The 20,230-nt window shown below is 46.4% G+C and overlaps 1 protein-coding gene across 1 annotated transcript in view; it reads right to left on the bottom strand.

Moving 5' to 3' along the window:
* Positions 1-19,587, bottom strand: part of STOM (stomatin) — a 148,700-nt gene extending 129,113 nt beyond the window's left edge. The window contains exon 1 of the mRNA XM_086920974.1: positions 19,126-19,587. Coding sequence (XP_086777100.1) covers positions 19,126-19,192 — 67 coding nt within the window. The 5' untranslated portion in view covers positions 19,193-19,587. The remainder of the gene's footprint in view (positions 1-19,125) is intronic.
* Positions 19,588-20,230: the final 643 nt, after the last annotated feature.

Here is a 20,230-nt window from a genome sequence, read left to right as displayed (position 1 = left end):
GGTCAGGACAAACAGCATTGTTCAACTAACCATGCTGTCCTCCGGATGAAATATCAAATTGAACTCATCAGGGATATGATTTCATCTTTTCTGGAGTACCTTGACACCAAATGGAATAAAAACTGAGCTGCAGGCCTAACCGAGAACCTTAGGTAATTCGGCCCCATCCCATCCGTAACACTGCGGTGATTACACCGCGATGTAGTTGCAACGCAGCCGTTACAACGCAAGTGTTACATCGACTTGCGCTGGCTGGCGCTATAACCTAAGGAATGGTAAGATTTACTATTCCAACACCTTCCCTACGGTATGTAAACTGGTGTTGGAACAGTAAATCTTACTACTCCCAAGTCCAGTGCCTTGCGTTGTAAAGACTGCGATGTAACATACCACGATCATTTTGATTGCGTTGTTACATCACCTATTCCCTGGAAAGAGCTCTTTTGGCTTGTGGAGGAACATAAACTTCAAACTACTGTATGTCCTTTACAGTGCTTTCAAAAGAAGAGGCCAAGAACACCTGCATGAGGTAGTATTTAAATAAATATATGGTGCATCCTGAGGTGTAGGATCTCATAAGGATAAAACAGTTCTCAAAACTCAACTCAAGAACATGGAGGAAAAAGTCTCATGGTGCTGGAACAGACAGAATCTTCCATGAGAATCTTCCCCACTCCTCAATCCTTTAGGTAAGCCCTGTAGGCACAACTAGTAATGGATTCATTTGTACACCATCATTTGTACACCATATTACTCCCATAGGGACGACTCCTCCTATTGAAGGCACCAGATCTCACAGAACAGACACAAGAGTTAGGTCATCTGAACTTAAATGCGGCAGAACACAGAAGCCGGCTCCAAAGCACCTCACTCCCTAGTAATCAGAGGTTGATCAAGTACTCTAAACACATAAGGGCCCATTAGGATGGTGGGCGGAACGCCCCCGCCAGGCTGGCGGTAGTCACCGCCGGCCTGGCGGGGGCGATCCGCCCGCCATCCTACCCGGAATGACCCCGCCATATTAGTATGGCTGGGGGGGGGCCGTCCGCCGTTTTTCCGCCCCGGTCACCTTGCGGCTGGGGCGGAAAAGGTTTAATATGGGGGTGATGTCTATCAGACACCACCAGCCATATTAGCATGGTCATTTTCCAATGCCTTTCCGTGGCGGCAATGCCGCCACGGAAAGGAATGCGGAGACACCCTGCGGGGGCCCGTTGCGGACCCTCAGGTACTCCGGGGGGTGGGGGATGCACATGGGGGGGTACCTATGGTACCCCCCAGCATTGCCAAGTACAACGAGGCAGGCACCGCGCAGTGCCTGTCACATTGTGCTTCGTAAAGCACAACATGTATCTTTAGCATTGCGGCTGACGGTGCTTTCAGCACCGCCCGCAGGAATGCTAAAGATACAGGATGCGCCTGCCACTGTGACGGGTGCATCCAAATACCCCCAACGGGACCCCCGCCCTTACGGTGGGCGGTCCCTACACACGACAGGATGACGGGCGGACTTTGCGCCCCTTAGATTCTCAGCAGGTGCAAGGCAGTATGCTTGCACTATCCAAATATAAATATCACAAAATAAACACACTGAACACAAAACAGAAATCATTTATCTACATGCAAGAGTCTTCTATATGACCAAATAGCGGATGATGTTATCAAGCCTGTTGGCTACCTCATACTACTTAACATCCCACACACAATCCACCCTGCAAGAAAAGACAAGCCCTTGGCTGAAAAAATGCATAATGGATAGATAATATAAACAGGGTGCAAGTGTACACAACTAAGTCTAAAACTTTCAAGACCTTGTTTTAGTTTTGTAGCCATACCCACACTTTAACTTTGTTTTTCTATGAGTTTCTTCAATGGATGTTTATATCTTATAATCAAAGCTAACCATAGCTTCACTTTTACCTTTTGTTTTTTTCAAGTTTTCTTTACCATATATCACATCATCCAACTGTTCTTTGCTGCTAACCTCCTACTCGTGATCAGTCCGCCTCCCCCATGCGCAGCTGGGTTTGGGTGTCGGCCTGGGTAGAGCCTATGCCAAACCCACCAAGGCCAAACAACGATGCATCAAAGCATGAAGACCATGCAGGTGGAGGGGGGCCAAGCCCATATCTAATGCACAAAATTCTATTTAATAAAATAAAAAAAAGATTACAGGATTCACAAATTCACCGGCCGGTTTCATGACTCTGAAGACCCAGGGAGCTCAGCAGGACCCAGAAAGGGTTAAAGATTTGCAAATGCGTGGAGGTGCAATTACTCACAAAAGGCTTACATTGAACAGACCCGATTCAAGGTGGTCACTCCCAACTTTTGAAGCCAAAAATGACTTTTTAGCTACATCCCACCTAAAATTCCCTCCATTTCATTATTAGTCAATGGGGAAAAGTAATTCTACAGATTATTTTCCAAAATCTCCCATTTTTTTGTTTCAAAATGTGGTCATATATGATATGTGTAAATGGAAGTTATAGCATTTGCGACTGTCTAGTTATGGTTAGTTTGGACTTTCTATTGAAAAGGCCTTTTTTTGCTTTGCCTTATACCTTTGGCATTGTTTGATGAATCTGCACGAACTTTTCAATCAAATAGCATGAAATTTGCTGTGACTAACATGGCCTGCCTATCAGGATCCAAAGAAAACAAGGAGTTCCAGAGCCCCTCTAAAAACAACTGTATTTCCATGGGTGATAGTGGTGTGTGTCACATTGTACATTACCCAACAAGAATGGCTACCACATGTACACAAACAATGCCCAGATTCAACTCAAAGGTGGACGCGGGACGGATGTTGGGACAATCGCCGTGGTGAACTGCCTAACATTTCTATAGAAATAGATGTGTTAAAACTGGCTGTATTACTACAGATGGCATCAATTGATGGTACCCATCGCTCCAGTATGTCTCACAACATGATCGCCTGATTGGCAAATGTCACTATGTCCCTTCTGCAAAAAAATTGACTAATCCTTTATCCCCCCCTGTGAAAGTAGTTGTAAAATATGGATTTTACGATCTACGCTAACTGCACAAAGACTTTTGCTGCTCTTACCACAGAAGATAGCTAGGTCTGTGTTGTGCTACTGTCCAACTTGTTCTACTGCAACACAACCTAAACAGTCCTTCCCACTCAATCCATATACAAAAGATAACAGCAGAGACCTGCTTCTTGCCCAAGCAAGGGCTTTCATCACAATATACATAGTTCAATAGTTCACCTGTTCCGAAATATGTGCACTGGCACCTGAAAAGGGAAAGGCAGCAATTTGAGGCCACAGACTACACAAAGGTCTGTACAGCCGGGCCATGGGCTTTTCACCATGGTATCACTGTTCCAGCCAACCAGATCTCCATGGTCAGCCTCGAGCATCCTACTGGCTTCACGCAAGACTCAGTATGGACCTTCTGGTGGGTTCTCTCCCAACTTCTCAAACTCCCAACTTCTCAAACTCCTTCCCTCTCCATCTAAGATATAACGTTGACAGCACCAAGGTTTGTGAAGTGCTGGCAACACATGTGGCCCTCTTTGCCACTAGACTGAAACAGACCAAAGAAAGTCCACAGACTAACTCCAGCGCCTCTTTATCCCCCCAACTGTAAAAGATCTCAGAAGTGACTTTAAATGGTCATGAGCACTTATGCAACGAATGGAAACGACTTCAGAATGATTACCTGAATCCGCGCAAAGGGACAGATCAGCTGCGGAGGAACCACAAGCAGCTAATGACATGGTGCAGATATGACATGGTTCAGTTTAGCACATAACAAGTGATGTCAGATAATTGGAGGGAACAAGGCATTTTGTTAATAAATGCTGATGCCGATGGTAGAGGAGAACCGCACCAAGGCAGATCTCTGGCACATGGTTGTTTATGCTGCTGGTGGTAACGGGACACTCCTTAATTAATATGATGTATTTGCACTTAGCACTTCTTTTCAACAACATTCAAAGATCTCCCAACTAATAGTATAATGAGCTTTGCATAAGCACTAAAACACAACCATCCTGCTTGCTTCTCAATTTAACAGAAATGTAATCAAACTAGAAATGGAACTTTCTGACATCTATGATAGTTACTATTTTAGTGCCTCTGTGAAGCCACATATTGCTTTTGCAGATGTAGATTTGTCAAATCAACTCATCAATTGTATCTTATATTTAACAGCACAGTCATGAAATAGGAGCATTGTTTAGGGCGCCCATATCATTAAAACATATGAGTGTTTTGCTTCTCTTTAGTTATTTCAAGTGTTTGTCTCATTGACAATTTTTGTAGGGTTTTATATATGTCTACTTTAAAGCAGTACAGGCAGGAATACACCACAGGATGGACTTATGTGACGTTACCAGAAAAGACAATATGTGTGCAAAACTTTAAGTGCTAGGGAAATGAGGGAGAGGGGAGTTATAAACATATGGGAGTTTACAAAAAAGAAAACTGCAATGTACAACATACTCACATCTGTAATGCATAACAAGGCGAATTGTAAGTGATTATACGAAGATAAAGATTGTATGAATATGTATCAACGCAGAAATAAAAATATATTTTTTTAAAAATAAAAAATAAAATGTCTGCTTTAAAGCACTCTCCTGCTTCTGGCCAAGATTTGCAACTTAAAAACACTGAGAAATAGTAATAGACCATGTTAAATTCAAAACTATGGCATATGATCCTTTAACAAACATTAAAGTCAATATCTGCATTTGACATTACTTTAGGAGAAGGTGTGGAACAGCCGTCTTTTTTTAACTGGGCGTCACAACGGGTCAGCTAAAACAGAAATCCTATTTCTGGACTCTTCCGTCATTGACTTCGGCCAACATCGACAACCTTGTTCCATTCATTTTGCTGTTTACAGTTCCAAATGGGCGCCCTGTGCTACAGTTTATATGGACTATAATCTAATCAAATAGGCAATAAAACATTTAAATCCTGTTTGCAAAATTACAAATGACCTGATGCGTTTTTAAATGTCACAGTGAACTAATACAACCATATTAAATTAGGATCAAAAAGCAAACAGGATTAAGTAAAAAAAAAAAATCTCTTCAAATCACAACGGTTGTCGTACTCGCTGAACATAAACGAACAAGGAGCCTCCTGTATAAAGCGCTGTTGTGGCCGCAAACTCTGTGATGTGCAAAATCATAGACTTCTGACAATGTACTTAATACCTTTTGGGAGCAAACCCTTTCTTTAACACAAAGGGCATCCTGAGGGTCATTTTGAATAGCGATTGGGAAAGGTAGTGCAAGAGATGTTGCCTCCTAATTCTGGTTTGCAACAGTGTGTACCAATGGTTTGCAACCATACTCGCTGGTGCAAGCCATTGAAATGGTTCCTGCTCACATAGGGGATGCCATCTCCGTTGGACAGCTTGCTACTCGGAAATTGTTTTGGGCAGCTGCTGGGAAAATGCAGGGAAACCCAGTCTGTGACCATGAAGTCTTCCCACTTCCCATGCAGGAAGTATTTTTTTATTTTTATTTTAAAATGACTTTCCTTTCAGGAACACAAGATGCTTTCAAAAAATATTCTTGTTTGAGAATAGGGATTGAGGGATGGTAGTCAACGCTCCCTTGTAGGCCACTACCCCTGCGTTCATAACCAATCACAAGGGATCGCAAACGGTGATCTGCCGAGCCAATATTCTGTAGGATATTGCTGTACGACTTCCTGCGAATGCGACTTGGCAACACAACCTATTTGTACATAGGCTGCATCACAACATTTCAGAAAGGTCGCAAAAAGTCGCTGTGTAATTTACACCTACAATTTGCGATCTGCATCTACGTGCATGAGGGTCCATAATCCTAAATTTGAAAACAAATTGTATATTTTTTTCCATGCTAGTGCAGTGCACTGTGTGCCAGCATGCACACTGACTGGCGACCTTTTGGTGAAAATTAAACAGAAGGATACAGCAAGCAAATAAAATGCACTACATATATACAATACACGCCACCAAATATTTAATTCATAATAGAATATTTCATAAGGAACTTCAAAACATCACAGGATTTCGAAAACTGCACATCCTGGGGGAATTCTAACATTGCACAACCACACACTGGAGTTACACTTGTTAAGTAAGCCGTGCTGGGAATATGCCTGCGGTGCAAGCTTCCTGTTTAGCAATGGATCTGGGAAATTGGCCACAACCCAGCACCAGGCAAGTGGCCTTGTGAATGTGTCACCAGCAGCTGTGGAGAGCAGCCAGGAAGAAACCTGCACACAGCCTGGGGATTTTAGAAAGGGAAGAAAGGTGGGACATCTTCAGATGATTAGGAATAAATACACTGAAGAAGGAAAAGGTCAATTCAGAGATGTGGAAACAGAGAATCAACTGGAAGCAAAGTCTCATGACTGCTGCTCTCTGCAGTGCGGTGCTGGCTTCACCGTATTAATTCCGCCAGAATGAAGGTTTCCCACCTGCATCTTAGCCCTGTTTCTCCTTCCCTTAAAGTCTAGCAGGCACCTACGATGGTGGGCGTTGTCGGGTATGGATCGAAGGCAATGATATAATCTCACCAACGCAGGAAATTGGATCAAACAAGCACCAGTAACTCAGCACAGTGTTTGAGGTCAATGGTATCAATTAGGAAATATGTCGAACTTAGAGGAAGGGTGGGGAGGATGTGAGCTGGTGGACTCAGGACTGATTTTGATTCTAGTGAAATAAAAATTGCTGGAAAGCTCTGAACAAACAGAATTGGCACCAGTCTCAGAACATCTTTATTCAATGACTGCATCAGGACAACCATGGAAGATTGAAGCCATGGATCACGTTAGTATGGGGAGGTATCAGTAACTTGGTGGTTCTTGATAAATCTGGATGAATATCTTGCGAATTACCCCATACAAATTCAATCTGCTCCTAATCTGAATTACTTTAACTACGGATGGTGATGCACAAGAACTGAGCCCAGCTTCTTTCACTTATCCATGACGCAGTGTTATCAGTAGAAACTGAAGGTCTGCAGAGTTGGATGGAGCTATTTCATAAATGTCACTATGATAAAGATGACCAAAAGTAAAGTGACTGTATCCCAGGGATTGAGGACATGAAATCCTGACCCTCTCTGATGAGTTACTGCCTGGAGTTGTATAAAATGTGCGAATATTCGGAAGCTCGATTCTTAGAAATAAAATCATCAACTTTCGCAAGAGACAGGAGGTATTCAAATTTAGGTGAAGATTTGGTGACACTTCAACAAATGCACAGTTCCGAAAAATTGAATCACAGAAATGATGGGTGCACTTTACAGAATAAAACGTAGGGGGGTCATTGTGTGTTCCCAACTACCAAAAGCAGATAATAGTATTAACATCGCACAAACCTAGCTAGGAAGCAACAGAGAGCTGTACATTACTTGCTGGAATGGGATCACACACATTCTATTCACACATTACATTCCACCGGTTTTTAGGCAGTCGGAGATTAACAGCCCGATTCATCAAGCGAAATTGCGCTCGCAAAGGGCCAGATACTGAGAATCTGGCCCTTAGCGAGTGCAATTTTTGCATTTGGGATTCATCCCAAATGCAAAAATCGCTATTAGCGAAATCGCATATTTGCGAGGAATTGGATTTAAGGAATCTCTAATAGAGATTCCTTAAATGCAATTCATCAACCAATTTGAAATTGCGAATTCGCAATATTTGGTTGCAATTTACCACGAAGTCTGACTTCGTGGTAAATTGCGAAAAAAAGAGTAAAAAGCACTTTAGTGCATTTTTTTCTTTTGCATGTGTCATTCCTATGGGCCTTTTGGCCCATAGGAATGAATGGGGAGTTATTCCTTATTTGCGATTAGCAATTTGCTAATCGCAAATAAGGAATGTGTAGGAATCGCATTTTATTTTGCGATTCCTACAAGAATCCCGTTTTGCGAGTCTGTAATAGCGATTTCTTATGTATCGCAAAACGGGTCTTTGATGAATCTGGCTGTATGTGTTTTACACAGAATCACATGATGTTGAGACCAGCATCAACAATGGGATTCGAACTTAGGCCCTCAGGTTCCAAAGTAAGTCACTAGGCCACATATACACCCTTACTATTTCAACGCGGCTGTTGTGCAGAGTTCAAAAGAAATGCTGAAATCAGGTCTGCTGCACTTTCTGTTGACTGAAAATGGTTTTAAATGATCTTACGTGTGGGTTAAAAGCTGTGTTAAGGTGAGTGCTAAGGGACAGGCCTCTCCCTACCAGCTCTAGGCCAGGCTAGCTCATATTGTTGTGTTTTCATTGCTGGGAGTGATGTAATAAGGCTCAATCACGGCTCGATCGCCCTGATGAACTGTGTTAATTTAAAAACTTGCAGATACCCCACAGTGGGAAGAAATATTAAGCAAAATATATATCATTTGCATTCAATGCATCCAATTGGTTTTGCGCAAAAACATTTGGTAACAGAGTCCTATCACTTCTAACGTTTGCGTGGTATGTATTAAAATATATAGCAGTGGTCTTTCCACCAAGCAAATGATGTACTCCTTTCTTCAATGCTGAGTGGACACCGACTTTCGCAAACCAAGAAAATAGATTTTTGAGTGAGAATCGAAGTCAACTAACACTAACTACACAAAGAGTATACAGCACTTAGAGAGCAAGACTTTGGGTTGATGGGGGTCCAATCAAAGGTTGGGATAAAAAGCAGAAACCAGGTTTTTGAAGCTAAAAAATAAATCTGCACTGGCTAATGTCAGGAACGAAGTAAAGGGTTTGGTTAGTGCACAATAGTGTAGTTATGGTTGCTCTAATTTACTTGCAAAATAAACTGATCTTGTGGGAGAACATCACATTTTTAATAAAGGTTTTTTTTTCTCATAATTTCTCTTGTTTGAAAATCTAGTGCTGGAGGCCAGAGCCTTATGACTCTGGGAGCTCGTTTATGTATTTTCTACAAGGCCACTGCTGGCTAGAGCCCTGCTACGCAAAGTTCTAAACTGTACTAAAATCTAATGTGGTCTTGCTATCCTTCACACTTCATAAAGAAAGGCAGCATGGATTCTAGAGACCTGTCTTGTCAGTCTTGATACGCAACTATCACCACTATCAACCGCCTATGGTTTTGCATGACCGAAGGTTCCTCAAGCTGAAAGCTCTGGCGTGTGGGCAAACAAAGCGAAGCAGTGAAGAATGCTACTTCAAGTGTAAACACTATAAAATGGATAACGATGGTGTCCAAACACTTGAAAAATGTGTTAAAAAAAAAATACAGAGCCATCTTGAGAAGGGGTGGTTTACATTAACATTTATTACACACTTTCCCAGCCCAGAATGGCAAATCATTTTGCTAAATATTTGTTTGGGGATATTGCCAACAGCAACATTGGCAGGAAGGTGAAAGGGTCTGGAGAAGCATGTGGTAGAACATTAACTTCCTTGCGGAAATCATAGAACACTTCATCTCCCCACAAAGGTCATCCTGTTAAGGCTCAAAACACAAATGTCTGTCTTGTAAGAGCCTTAAGCGACCACTGGGCAAACAAAAACAACAGAACATCTAAAACTATAGAATCATTCTTGGAAGGAAGAGAGGAACTTCAATAAGTACTTATTTCGAGTTGATCTTCACCAGAAAGGGCAAACACTGATAAGAAAACTATAGTTTAGTTTATTTGTCAGCCTAACTATAAATACAATTTAACATCCATTTCTTCACCTCAACTATTAAAGGCCAACCCAAACAGCCCTTCAAAAATAATTTACCCACAAAAGGTGGGTGAGGATATAGCAAGGTAATCACTATGGAAAGCAAGTAACAACAAAGTGAAGCACTGAGCTACAAATGACTACCACATTGCAACATCCTCCTTGTATTCCATAATCCCAGTAGTCCTAAAAAGACAAACAATTTGCATTGTGGTTCTCCAAAGACATCAATGAAGGGAGAAAGTCAGTGAGGAGGCAAACATTGATATGATGGGAAAATCAATTGTGTGCCAACTTAAAACACCCTAAAAGCAGTTAAGAACAAAATAATGTTTTTAAAAAAATACATACAATTTATAATTAAGGTAAAAAAGAACTATTTCATGAATTAATTAAGCAAAAACAGACTATTGACATAGTCAGTGACATAATCAGAAAACATACAAGCCCTCTCAACCATCTTCAACATCGTGAAAGAGCTCTCCAACCCCAGCGCAGGAAACAACGACATCACCCCATCGCAAGACCTCTGCAACTCCCTCGCTTCATACTTCCACAACAAGATCGCGGACATACACAACAGCTTCAACAACCAACCAACGCACACCATGACCGAACAACCACCCCCCACCACCACCCTCCACGCCTGGACCCCGATCAGCACCGAAGACACCCTCCGCACAATGAACTCCATCCACTTCGGATCACCGACCGACCCCTGCCCTCACCACGTCTTCAACAAGGCCGACGCTGTCATCGCACCCCACCTGCGGGACATCATCAACACCTCCTTCGACACCGCCACCTTCCCTGAGAGCTGGAAACACGCCGAACTCAGCGCTCTCCTCAAGAAACCAACAGCGGACCCCACCGAACTCAAGAACTACCGCCCCATCTCGCTCCTCCCGTTTCCAGCCAAAGTCATCGAGAAGACCGTCAACAAGCAGATGGCCGCCTTTCTCGAGACGAACGGATCCCTCGACCCCTCACAGTCCGGCTTCCGAGCCAATCACAGCACCGAGACCGCCCTCATCGCCGCCACCGATGACATCCGAGCCCTGATGGACAATGGAGAAACAGCGGCCCTCATCCTCCTAGACCTCTCCGCGGCATTCGACACTGTCTGCCACCGCACCCTAGTACAGCGCCTCAGCAACGTCGGAATCCAGGACAAGGCGCTGGAATGGATCATCTCCTTCCTCGACGGAAGAACACAGAGAGTCCGCCTACCACCGTACAAGTCAGAGGCCTCCGAAGTCATCTGCGGCGTCCCTCAAGGATCATCTCTGAGCCCCACCCTCTTCAACGTCTACATGAGCCCCCTCGCGGCCATCGTACGCAAACACAACCTCAGCATAATCTCCTACGCCGACGACACCCAGCTGATCCTCTCCCTGACCAACGACCCCGCCTCCGCCAGAGCCAACCTGCACGAAGGGATGAAAGAGGTAGCCGAGTGGATGACGACCAGCCGCCTGAAACTGAACTCTGACAAGACGGAGGTCCTCATCCTGGGCTCTTCACCCTCCGCCTGGGACGACTCCTGGTGGCCCCCCGCCCTGGGCACCGCACCCAAACCGACAGACCATGCACGCAACCTGGGCTTCATCCTGGACTCCTCCCTCTCCATGACCAGGCAAGTCAACAACGTCTCCTCGGCGTGCTTCAACATCCTACGCATGCTACGGAAGATCTTCTGGTGGACCCCCCACGAGACCAGGAAGACCGTCACCCAGGCCCTCGTCACCAGCCGACTGGACTACGGCAACGCCCTCTACGCCGGTACCACCGCCAAGCTCCAGAAGAGACTCCAGCGGATCCAGAACGCCTCAGCCAGACTCATCCTCGACATCCCACGAACCAGCCACATCACCGGACATCTGAGAGACCTTCACTGGCTCCCCGTCAACAAAAGAATCACCTTCCGCCTCCTCACCCACGCACACAAAGCCCTACACGACCAGGGCCCGAGCTACCTCAACAGCCGAATCAACTTCTACGCTCCCAAACGCCACCTCCGATCAGCCAACCACGCCCTCGCCGCCGTCCCCCGCATCCGAAGAGCGACTACGGGAGGAAGGTCCTTCTCCTACCTGGCCGCCAAGACCTGGAACTCCCTCCCTCCCGACCTGCGCCTGACCCAAGACCACCTCTCCTTCAGGAAGAAGCTGAAGACCTGGCTGTTCGAGCAGTAGCGGCACCCCCCCGCCCCCCAGCGCCTTGAGACCCTACGGGTAGGTAGCCCACTATATAAGTGTCACTGATTGATTGATTGACCATCTATGCAGAAAAACTTGATGGGTTTGAATTGATGTCGGTCGGAGTTGCCTCCGACTAACACCGTCGAGGTCGGGGGACCAACAGACCTCCAGTCGTCAGACCCGACACCGCAATTACAATGTGACCGCACATGTTGCAGTCGCATACTCCCATTTCCCAATGGGAGCTTGTGCTGCGGCCGTAAACCGGAAATGCCAACTTTACTGATAATAGAGGACGCAATAAAGATCCTAGACAAGAGAATCTTGGCTACTAGTCCTTCCGGATCTTGCAGCTGCATTCAGCACTGCCAACCACTAGACCCTCCTATCGACTCTCCGTGAAAGGATGGGAATTGACATTATTATGTTGAACTAGATGGACTTCTTCCTTCGGTACATATCCTACACGGTGAAAATGAGTAAACAAACATCTGAATCCACTATGTGTCCAGGCCAAAATTGATCCTTGTGGTCAGTTTTCAACCAACATGTAGGACCGTTAAATGAAAATTTAAGAACAAGGGCTAAAATGCACAAGTAGGCTGACTTATACTAAGCTATATTTTAAAATTAGTACTGAACAAGAAGGGTGTGGTTATGTCAAATACTTAATAAAATTGAATTTGAATAAAACAGATCCTTCTTGTCACCTCTAATGAAAACCCTCCCCTCACTCACAAGTAGATAATTGACTTGAACTCATTAAGAATAAAACTGACTATTTATAAGCTTTCTATGTTTCACCTTTGACAACACATTGTGTCTGCAAGGAATTATTAACAACAATACTGCAAAAAAGCCAATTGGTAACTGTGTATCATTGAAACTTTAAACACCTAGCCAGTGAACTAAACCTAATAACACTGGTCCAATTCTTTGTTGTCTTAATTTGGGATTGTGGGATTGCCCAGCTCGCATGCCTTGCTAAAGCTAGTGTGGCTCTCCTAAAAGCAGCCCTTAACTCCTCTATAAGCTTAATCATTAACAATAAACAATACTGACAAAATGTAACCAGCACCAAGCTTTCAGAATGGGCTACTAATAGAAACCTTCTGCATTCTGAAGACGGCCGGCATCATGTATAAGGCAGTACACAATAATTCTACTGACTTAGCTCAGAAGCTCAAATTCCTGGGGAGAAAACCACTCCGAGAGCACAGATTGGGTAATTCTACAAAAAAAGTAATAATCAAAAAACAAATACCCTTCTTTGGGCGGATGCCAAACTTTGGAACAGCATCCCTCCAAAAATGAGAAAAGCCCATTCTACATCTGATTTAAGAAAGGAATAAAAGAACGGATGTTGAAGCGACTGAGACCCCTTCAACTAAGAACGTGATGACAGTTCCTCAAACGAAAAGGCCCTGCGACAAAGAATACAACTCATAAGAAGCTTCGTTGGGATGCCCATTCTATCTCAAATGTAAATGCTGTAAAATAATCTGCAAACATGTATTAGTAAAGTGTCAAAGCTGTCCTTTGTCTACAATTTAGGTATGGTCTCCTCTCCTAAAGCGTGCTGTGATTAAACTGACGAGACAACACGATTAAAAAACACATACAAATAAAATTCACTCCATGCCAAGGTCACTAAAGACTTCACCCCAAGGGGTGGACCTATAGTTATGTCGCTGTATGGCTCAAACATAATATTGTATTACTGCGACTTTGAGGCTCATTACGATGGCGTAACAAGGAACCCCCCGACATATTAGGATGGCGGTGGGTATCGGGGCGAACTTTCTGAGGTACACATTTTTAATCTATGATTTTTGTAACATAAAATGCGGTCTGATAAATTCAGAAATGTGATGAGATACATACATTTTTTATTAATAAATATGCGGGTTATCTCGGTATATTGACTTCTGCTGACATGCCAAGCCCTCCAAGACCTTATCTTTTTTGTGAAAATGATTTTCTGGACACATTGCCTGAAATAAACTATTTAAACGTAGATCCGGTGCGCCTGCGCCCCATGGCGCTTCCCACAGCTGTCCCATAGGACTGGCTCTATTCTTCCTTCGCCTTGCTTCTGGACAAGTTCACGCTGTGACTTGGTACCCAACCCCGGTCCCTCTCTATGCTTTTTGGGTTAATTCTCAGTTCAGCTGGTTGCTTCAGTGCCCCCTTGGGGTGGTCTGCCTCTGAGGAGCCCTTCCTCCCATAGTACTCGGATCCTTAGACCCCTCCGCGCTGCCTCGAGATGTCTCTAGCATCTTCTCCTCCGCTCGCCTTCCCCCCAGCCCTGCTGGAACTTTTTACACCCCTGAACTCCGATCTCCCTGCCCCCCATTCTCCCCACCCCCGTGTGGATACCCCACGTGCGCCTCTCCTCTCTCCGCCAGATACAGTACAACAATTATGCATTGGCACTCACACACAAGCTAGGGTGACCAACCATCCGTAAATTTCACGGACCGTCCGTAATTGGAACCTTGCTTCCGTTGTCCGTGAGGATCCCTTTTACGGACGCCTTTTGTCCGTCATTTTTGCCATCACAGGGAGCAGCACTGCTCCCCTGCAAGAGGCCTCACCCCCCCTGATAGGGCCGCCTCGCACTCCTCCTGGGGCACAAGAGCAGCCCCACCTTCCCACTGTCATTCTGTATGCCGGGTAATTGCCACAGACAGAATGTCAATGGGGCAGTCCGGGGTGTTAAAGCATGTGATGGCCTCCTCCTGCCTCAGTGTGCAGCAGGGCATTCTGTTAGATAAAAGGTAAAATGCCCAGGCTGCAATGTGAAAAAATAGTTTATTTAAAGAAGCCTGAAAAACAAGTTAAAAAGAACGGGTTATAGTTTCTTTACTCTCCCATCATTTTAGAACCGAAGTATTTTCAATATTATAATCAACAAAGCCCTGGTTACTGCTTTTTTTATTTTAAGCAACTAACACCCATTGACAAAGCCAATAGTCCTGGCTTGTTGTTGGTGTGATGATACTTGCTGTATTATACATCTGGATGCAATGACAGAAACAACATAATACCAGTAGGGCAGAACACTATGCTAAGCGCGGATTTTTTGCCTATTTGTTTTAAACTGTGCCTTTAATTACATCAAACATCCCCTTTGAAGAGACCCCCCAGTTTTTTTTACACCACTTAAAGCCCTGGAAACAACACCATGTTACAATCACCTCACATCCTGGCACTGTGCATCATGCATGACTTCTATGTTTTCAGACTGCCTATGTGCAGGGGCATAGTGAACTTTCCCGCACCCCACCCCTTGCTTTAGGAATTACAGCAAGGTAGAGTTCTTGATGAGCCTCTTCTGTCTGCAACTCTGCAGACAAAGGCTTAGCTCATAATGTGAAAAGGTGGGTGAGTAAATAAGTGAAGGAATGTGTGAATGGCTGGATGGATTACTGAAAGGATGAATGGATGAATGAAAGGGTGAATGGATATATAATGAAATAAAGGATGGATAGATGAGTGGAAGTATGGATGAGAGAAAGGTAAATAGGTGGATGTATGGGTGAAAGGATAGATGGATGGGTAAAAGGGTGGATGGGTGGGTGAAAGGATGGAAGGATGGATGAGTGAAATGGTAGATGATAGGCGAATTAATGGGTGGATGGATGAGTGAAAGGATGCGGATTGATGAATTGGTAAGTGAAGGGGTGAATGGATGGATGAGTGAAAAGGTGGATGTAAGGATTGATGAGTGAGTGAAAGGGGTAGAAAGTCAAAAGGATGGATAAATGAGTGAAGAAGTGAAAGGGTGGACGGATGAGAGAACGGATGGATGGATGAGTAAAAGGATGGATAAGTAATAGGATCAATATATGGATTCATGAATAGATGAGTAGATGGGTGGGTGGGTGTATGGATGAATAAGTGAAAGGGGGATGGAGAGAGAAAGGGCCCATCTCCCTGCTCCCTTTCCCGGTGAAAGTTGCGGAGAAGATAGTCAACAGACAGCTGACTCGCTGCCTCGAAGACAACAACATCCTGGACCCATCCCAGTCCAGTTTCCGCAGCAACCACAGCACCAAGACCATCCTCATCGCTGCCACCGACGACATCAGGATCCTTATGGACAAAGGAGAAACAGCCGCCCTCATCCTTCTGGACCTATCAGCATTATTCGACACGGTCTGCCACCACACCCTAACAGCACGCCTCCACGCTATTGCTCAGAGTTGCAGAGCGGGACCCATGATAAGAGTAGGCACCTAGGCGAGAATTATAGAGTCCGTGGACATTGAGCCCAAGACCCTGCCGCGTCGGGAATTGAACCCTGGTCCCGGACCAGACCTCTGCCTCAGGGTCTGCCTCTAATCGGTGAGCCACACTTCTCCACGGATATGTAGCACGCTTTACAAATGAAATGATTGATTGATTGATTGAATGACTGAAAGGGTGAATGGGTGGAAGGATAAGTGACTGGGTGGAGGGATGAGTAAGTGAATTGATGGCTGGATGGGTGAAAGGGTAAATGGCTGGATGGGTGAGTGAATAGATGGATGGGTGGAAGAGTGGATGGATGACTGTACGGATGGATGAAGTGAAAGGGTGGGTAGATGAATGATGGATGGATGAGTGAAAGGGTGGATGGAGGGATGGATGAGTGAAATGATGGATGGAAGGATATATGGTGGATAAGTTTGCAAATGGTTGAATATGTTTGGATATAGATGGGCACACAGATGGAAGGACAGAATGAATGGTGAAAGACTGAATGATGGATGAAAGAATTAATACACCTTGTAGCATCCATTATCTTAAGTAACATTTCCTATACATTGACTTTCACGTTAATATGAGTCATTGTCTCTATATAATGTGTGTGTGAAGTAATGTACTTCGACACCCTGCCCTTCATACTTCGGATGAGTAACACTATAAAAGAAATTAAATGCACATGAGAGATGGTCTAAGTGAAGATGAAGGGCACCATTGGAGGGTTGTAGCAGCCGGATTGGCCGGACCAGGCATCAGGTGTTTTCTTGGGAGGCTGGAAAAAGGGGGGAGCAGTTATGTTACTGGGGGCTGGCACTCCAAAGTTCCTTGTATCCAGTAGTTTTTGATCAACAATAAAAGCGGCCTCACTTATATTCAGGCGTGGTTCACCAGTGTTTAGTGACTAATGTACCTTCTGGAGCGAGATGTCTCAACCCAATATAAACTTATTTTGACTTTTACTTAGGTGGTTGTCTATTTACTTACTTATTTACTATTGCGCGACCACCTCTGATGTGTCTGTAAAACTTACCTTTTGTCCCGAAGTTTTGTCCTGAATTTTGACCTTTTGTTCTGAATTTTTGCACTCACTGTCCTGAATTTGCCCCTATGCCAGTTGGTCACCCTAACACAAGCATTTCCAAAGTTTAATTGAAAACAGATCTTTTTGTACAGTCTTTGCATGCTTTGTACTCATTCCAGACTCCCTCGGGGTCTCCTCCACCCCCCCCCCCCCGCGCGGCAGCCCGAACCCTCCCCTCAACAACCTCGAGTTCCCTTAAAGTACAACCATCCCCTCTTGAAATGCCAGTACCAGGTCCACCTCACCAAATTCCCTCCAAAAATAACTTCCCAGTTCTTGGTAAGGGATTCTGCGTCCGTACACCACAGCCCTCGTGCAAGTCACATCCCCACTTATCCACTCTCTGTGGGACTTTCACTACACACTCGACCCTGAGTGGTCGACACTCCTCCTGCCGCCCCCTCCGCACCGAACACTTCATCAGTGCACACACGTGTATGACCCCGTAACGTAACACCAAACAAACTTTCCCCAATCCAGACCCGCTCTCCTCCCCTAATCCCGGCCCCAATCCAGACCGGTTCTTCTGCCCTGAACCCTTCCACGAGTGTCGAGCCGGACCCTTGGCTCGGCTCTCGCTGTTAATTGATTGGTTACCCACCACTACTTCTGGCACACACCGTCCACTTACAATTTTAAAGACAGTGAAAAAACATTACAGGGTCCGAGGTGGAGGGAGGAAGCACTTAACAGGTGCCTTCTCCACGGCCTCTTGTGCTGTGACTGGATGGGCCAGAGATCACGTTTCCGAGGATCTGGCCCACCCAGCCCACCTGCTAGAACCGCACCTGCCCCATACCTTCCTTCCCAACTTCAGACCCTAGTCTCCCCTCCCCTGATCCCTGCTCTACACAACCCACGTCCCTTCCTTCACCAGCAGGGCACAAGTCCTAAAAAAACAGAAGTGGGGGGGGGGGGGCTGACCTAGTCGTGACATCACGGCATGTGACATACGGTGCATGACGTTTCAAGTGGCATCACAGGAGTTGACACTATAGGAAGTGGCATTACAAGCCACGACTTTAATATTTAAAGCGCACCGACACAGCTTTGGGGGGAATAGCGCTATACAAGAAAAAAACAGTGGTACTTAAATTATTTCAACGCCTACTCAGGGGTAGTAAGCTCTATAAAAAAGTACATTTCTTGTGTGTAAATACTGGGAGAGCAACACATCTGCCATTCTTACAGTGCATGCAAATCTAGTAAACAGAGCCTGGACAAAGTGAAAAGCTGCCTCTGAAAGTGCTAACAAGGTGAGCCATTGTTTCCCCTCCGCTTAATTTGCTTCAGGTGTGAGGCTCCAGACTGCTGCCTGCCAAGAGACTGAACATAAGGAGGCCAGATGACCCCAGCCTTTGTTATGGGCCCAGCAGGAGTCTGAACTAAGGAAGCCCCATCCCCACCCAGCGTGCACGTTGTAGCTTATTGAAAGCAGAAGAAAGTGTCCCGGTGTCTGGAAATGACACCAGGGAGTTCAGCACATTGTTTAGTGGGGCCCAACATCTTGGCAGGGTGGACGGCGTTCACCCTGTGAAAATAGTGGGTGTACGCCGTCCACCCATGTGTACCCCCGACTCGTGCCCTGTCATGACTCGTCTCCAAGAGTATCCCACACATTCCCCCTGCAAACCCTACCAACTACTGACCGTTCTCGCCCCCTGGGCCCTGCTGCAAATATCACCCGCCCCTTTCCCAGTTCTGATCTCCCGTGGGGATCCCACAGACACATCTTCCCCACTTCAGACCCTCTTCTCCTCCTCTGAACCCTGCTCCACACACCACCCCAACTGCGCGTCTCCACAACACACCCGTTGGCCGTTCCCCTGCCTTTCTCCCCGTCACACACCTCCCCAGCCAGGCCCCCTCTCCAGCTCTCCGATCTCCCACAGATCGCGCCCCCTCTTACCCTCGAAGTGGCCCACGCCTTCGTTCGCCCTGCGGGCCTTGGGTTGTTCGGGATCCTTGTCCGCCATGGCCTAGGTGCTGCCTCCGTCCGAGTCCCGGCTCCGCTGCAGGGGGTGTGTGACTGTGAGCAGCTCCAGCACGGACAGCGCCGCGAGCAATACAGAGCAAGGGGGCCGAGCCTGGGTGTCAGTGCTGGGCCCGCCCACCGCTACAGGGCCGTACCTCAACTCTCCTCCTTGCCTCACCACACCCACAGGGGCGTACCTCAACACTCCTCCGTGCCCCCCACACCCACTGCTGCATGGGTACTTCAACCCTCCTCCGTGCGTGCCTCAACACACCCACAGGGGCGTACCTCAACAATCCTCCGTGCCCCCCCACACTCACTGCTGCATGGGTACTTCAACACCCCACAAGGGCGTACCTCAACCCTCCTCAGTGCGTGCCTCACCACGCCCACCGCTTCAGGGGCGTACCTCACAACGCCCTCCACTACAGGGGCGTCCCTCACCAGGCCCACAGGGGCGTACCTCAACCCTCTCCTGGGCGTGCCTCACAACGCCCTCCACTACAGGGGCGTACCTCAACACTTGCAGGCGTGACTCACAACTACCGGGGTGTACCTCAAACGTCTCCTGGGCGTGCCTCGCCCACCAACAGCAACGGGGGCGTACCTCAACTCTCTATCTTTCCTGCCTCAACACGCCCACTGCCACAGGGAGTACTTCAACCCTGTCTCAGGTCCTACCTCACCCCCCTACAGCCCTGCCCAAACCCTAGGGGGTGCCCTAACTCCCTCTGGGCGCCACGCTACCTCACCCCGCACGTTGGGCTCCCCAAAACCCTGGGTGCTACGGCAACCCTTTTTCGGCCCTATCTCACCCCAACCCCAGGCATGCCCAGTTCCCCACCCTCAAGCCGGCAGCAGGGCGCACTCGCCCCTACCCTCTCTGTCCAATTCCCCACCTGGGAGGTGTCTGTCGCCCCCAGCTGTGTCTCCACCCAGACCACGCTTAATTGCCCACTGACTGGCGTCACCCGCCTCTGCCCTACTGTGCCCCTCCCAGGGACAGAGCTCATCCCGCCCCAGATGTCATGAGCCGGAG

This window comes from Lissotriton vulgaris, chromosome 5, assembly GCF_964263255.1.
Source record: "Lissotriton vulgaris chromosome 5, aLisVul1.2, whole genome shotgun sequence".
Lineage (NCBI taxonomy): Eukaryota > Metazoa > Chordata > Amphibia > Caudata > Salamandridae > Lissotriton > Lissotriton vulgaris.
This window is presented reverse-complemented; position numbering and strand designations above follow the sequence as displayed.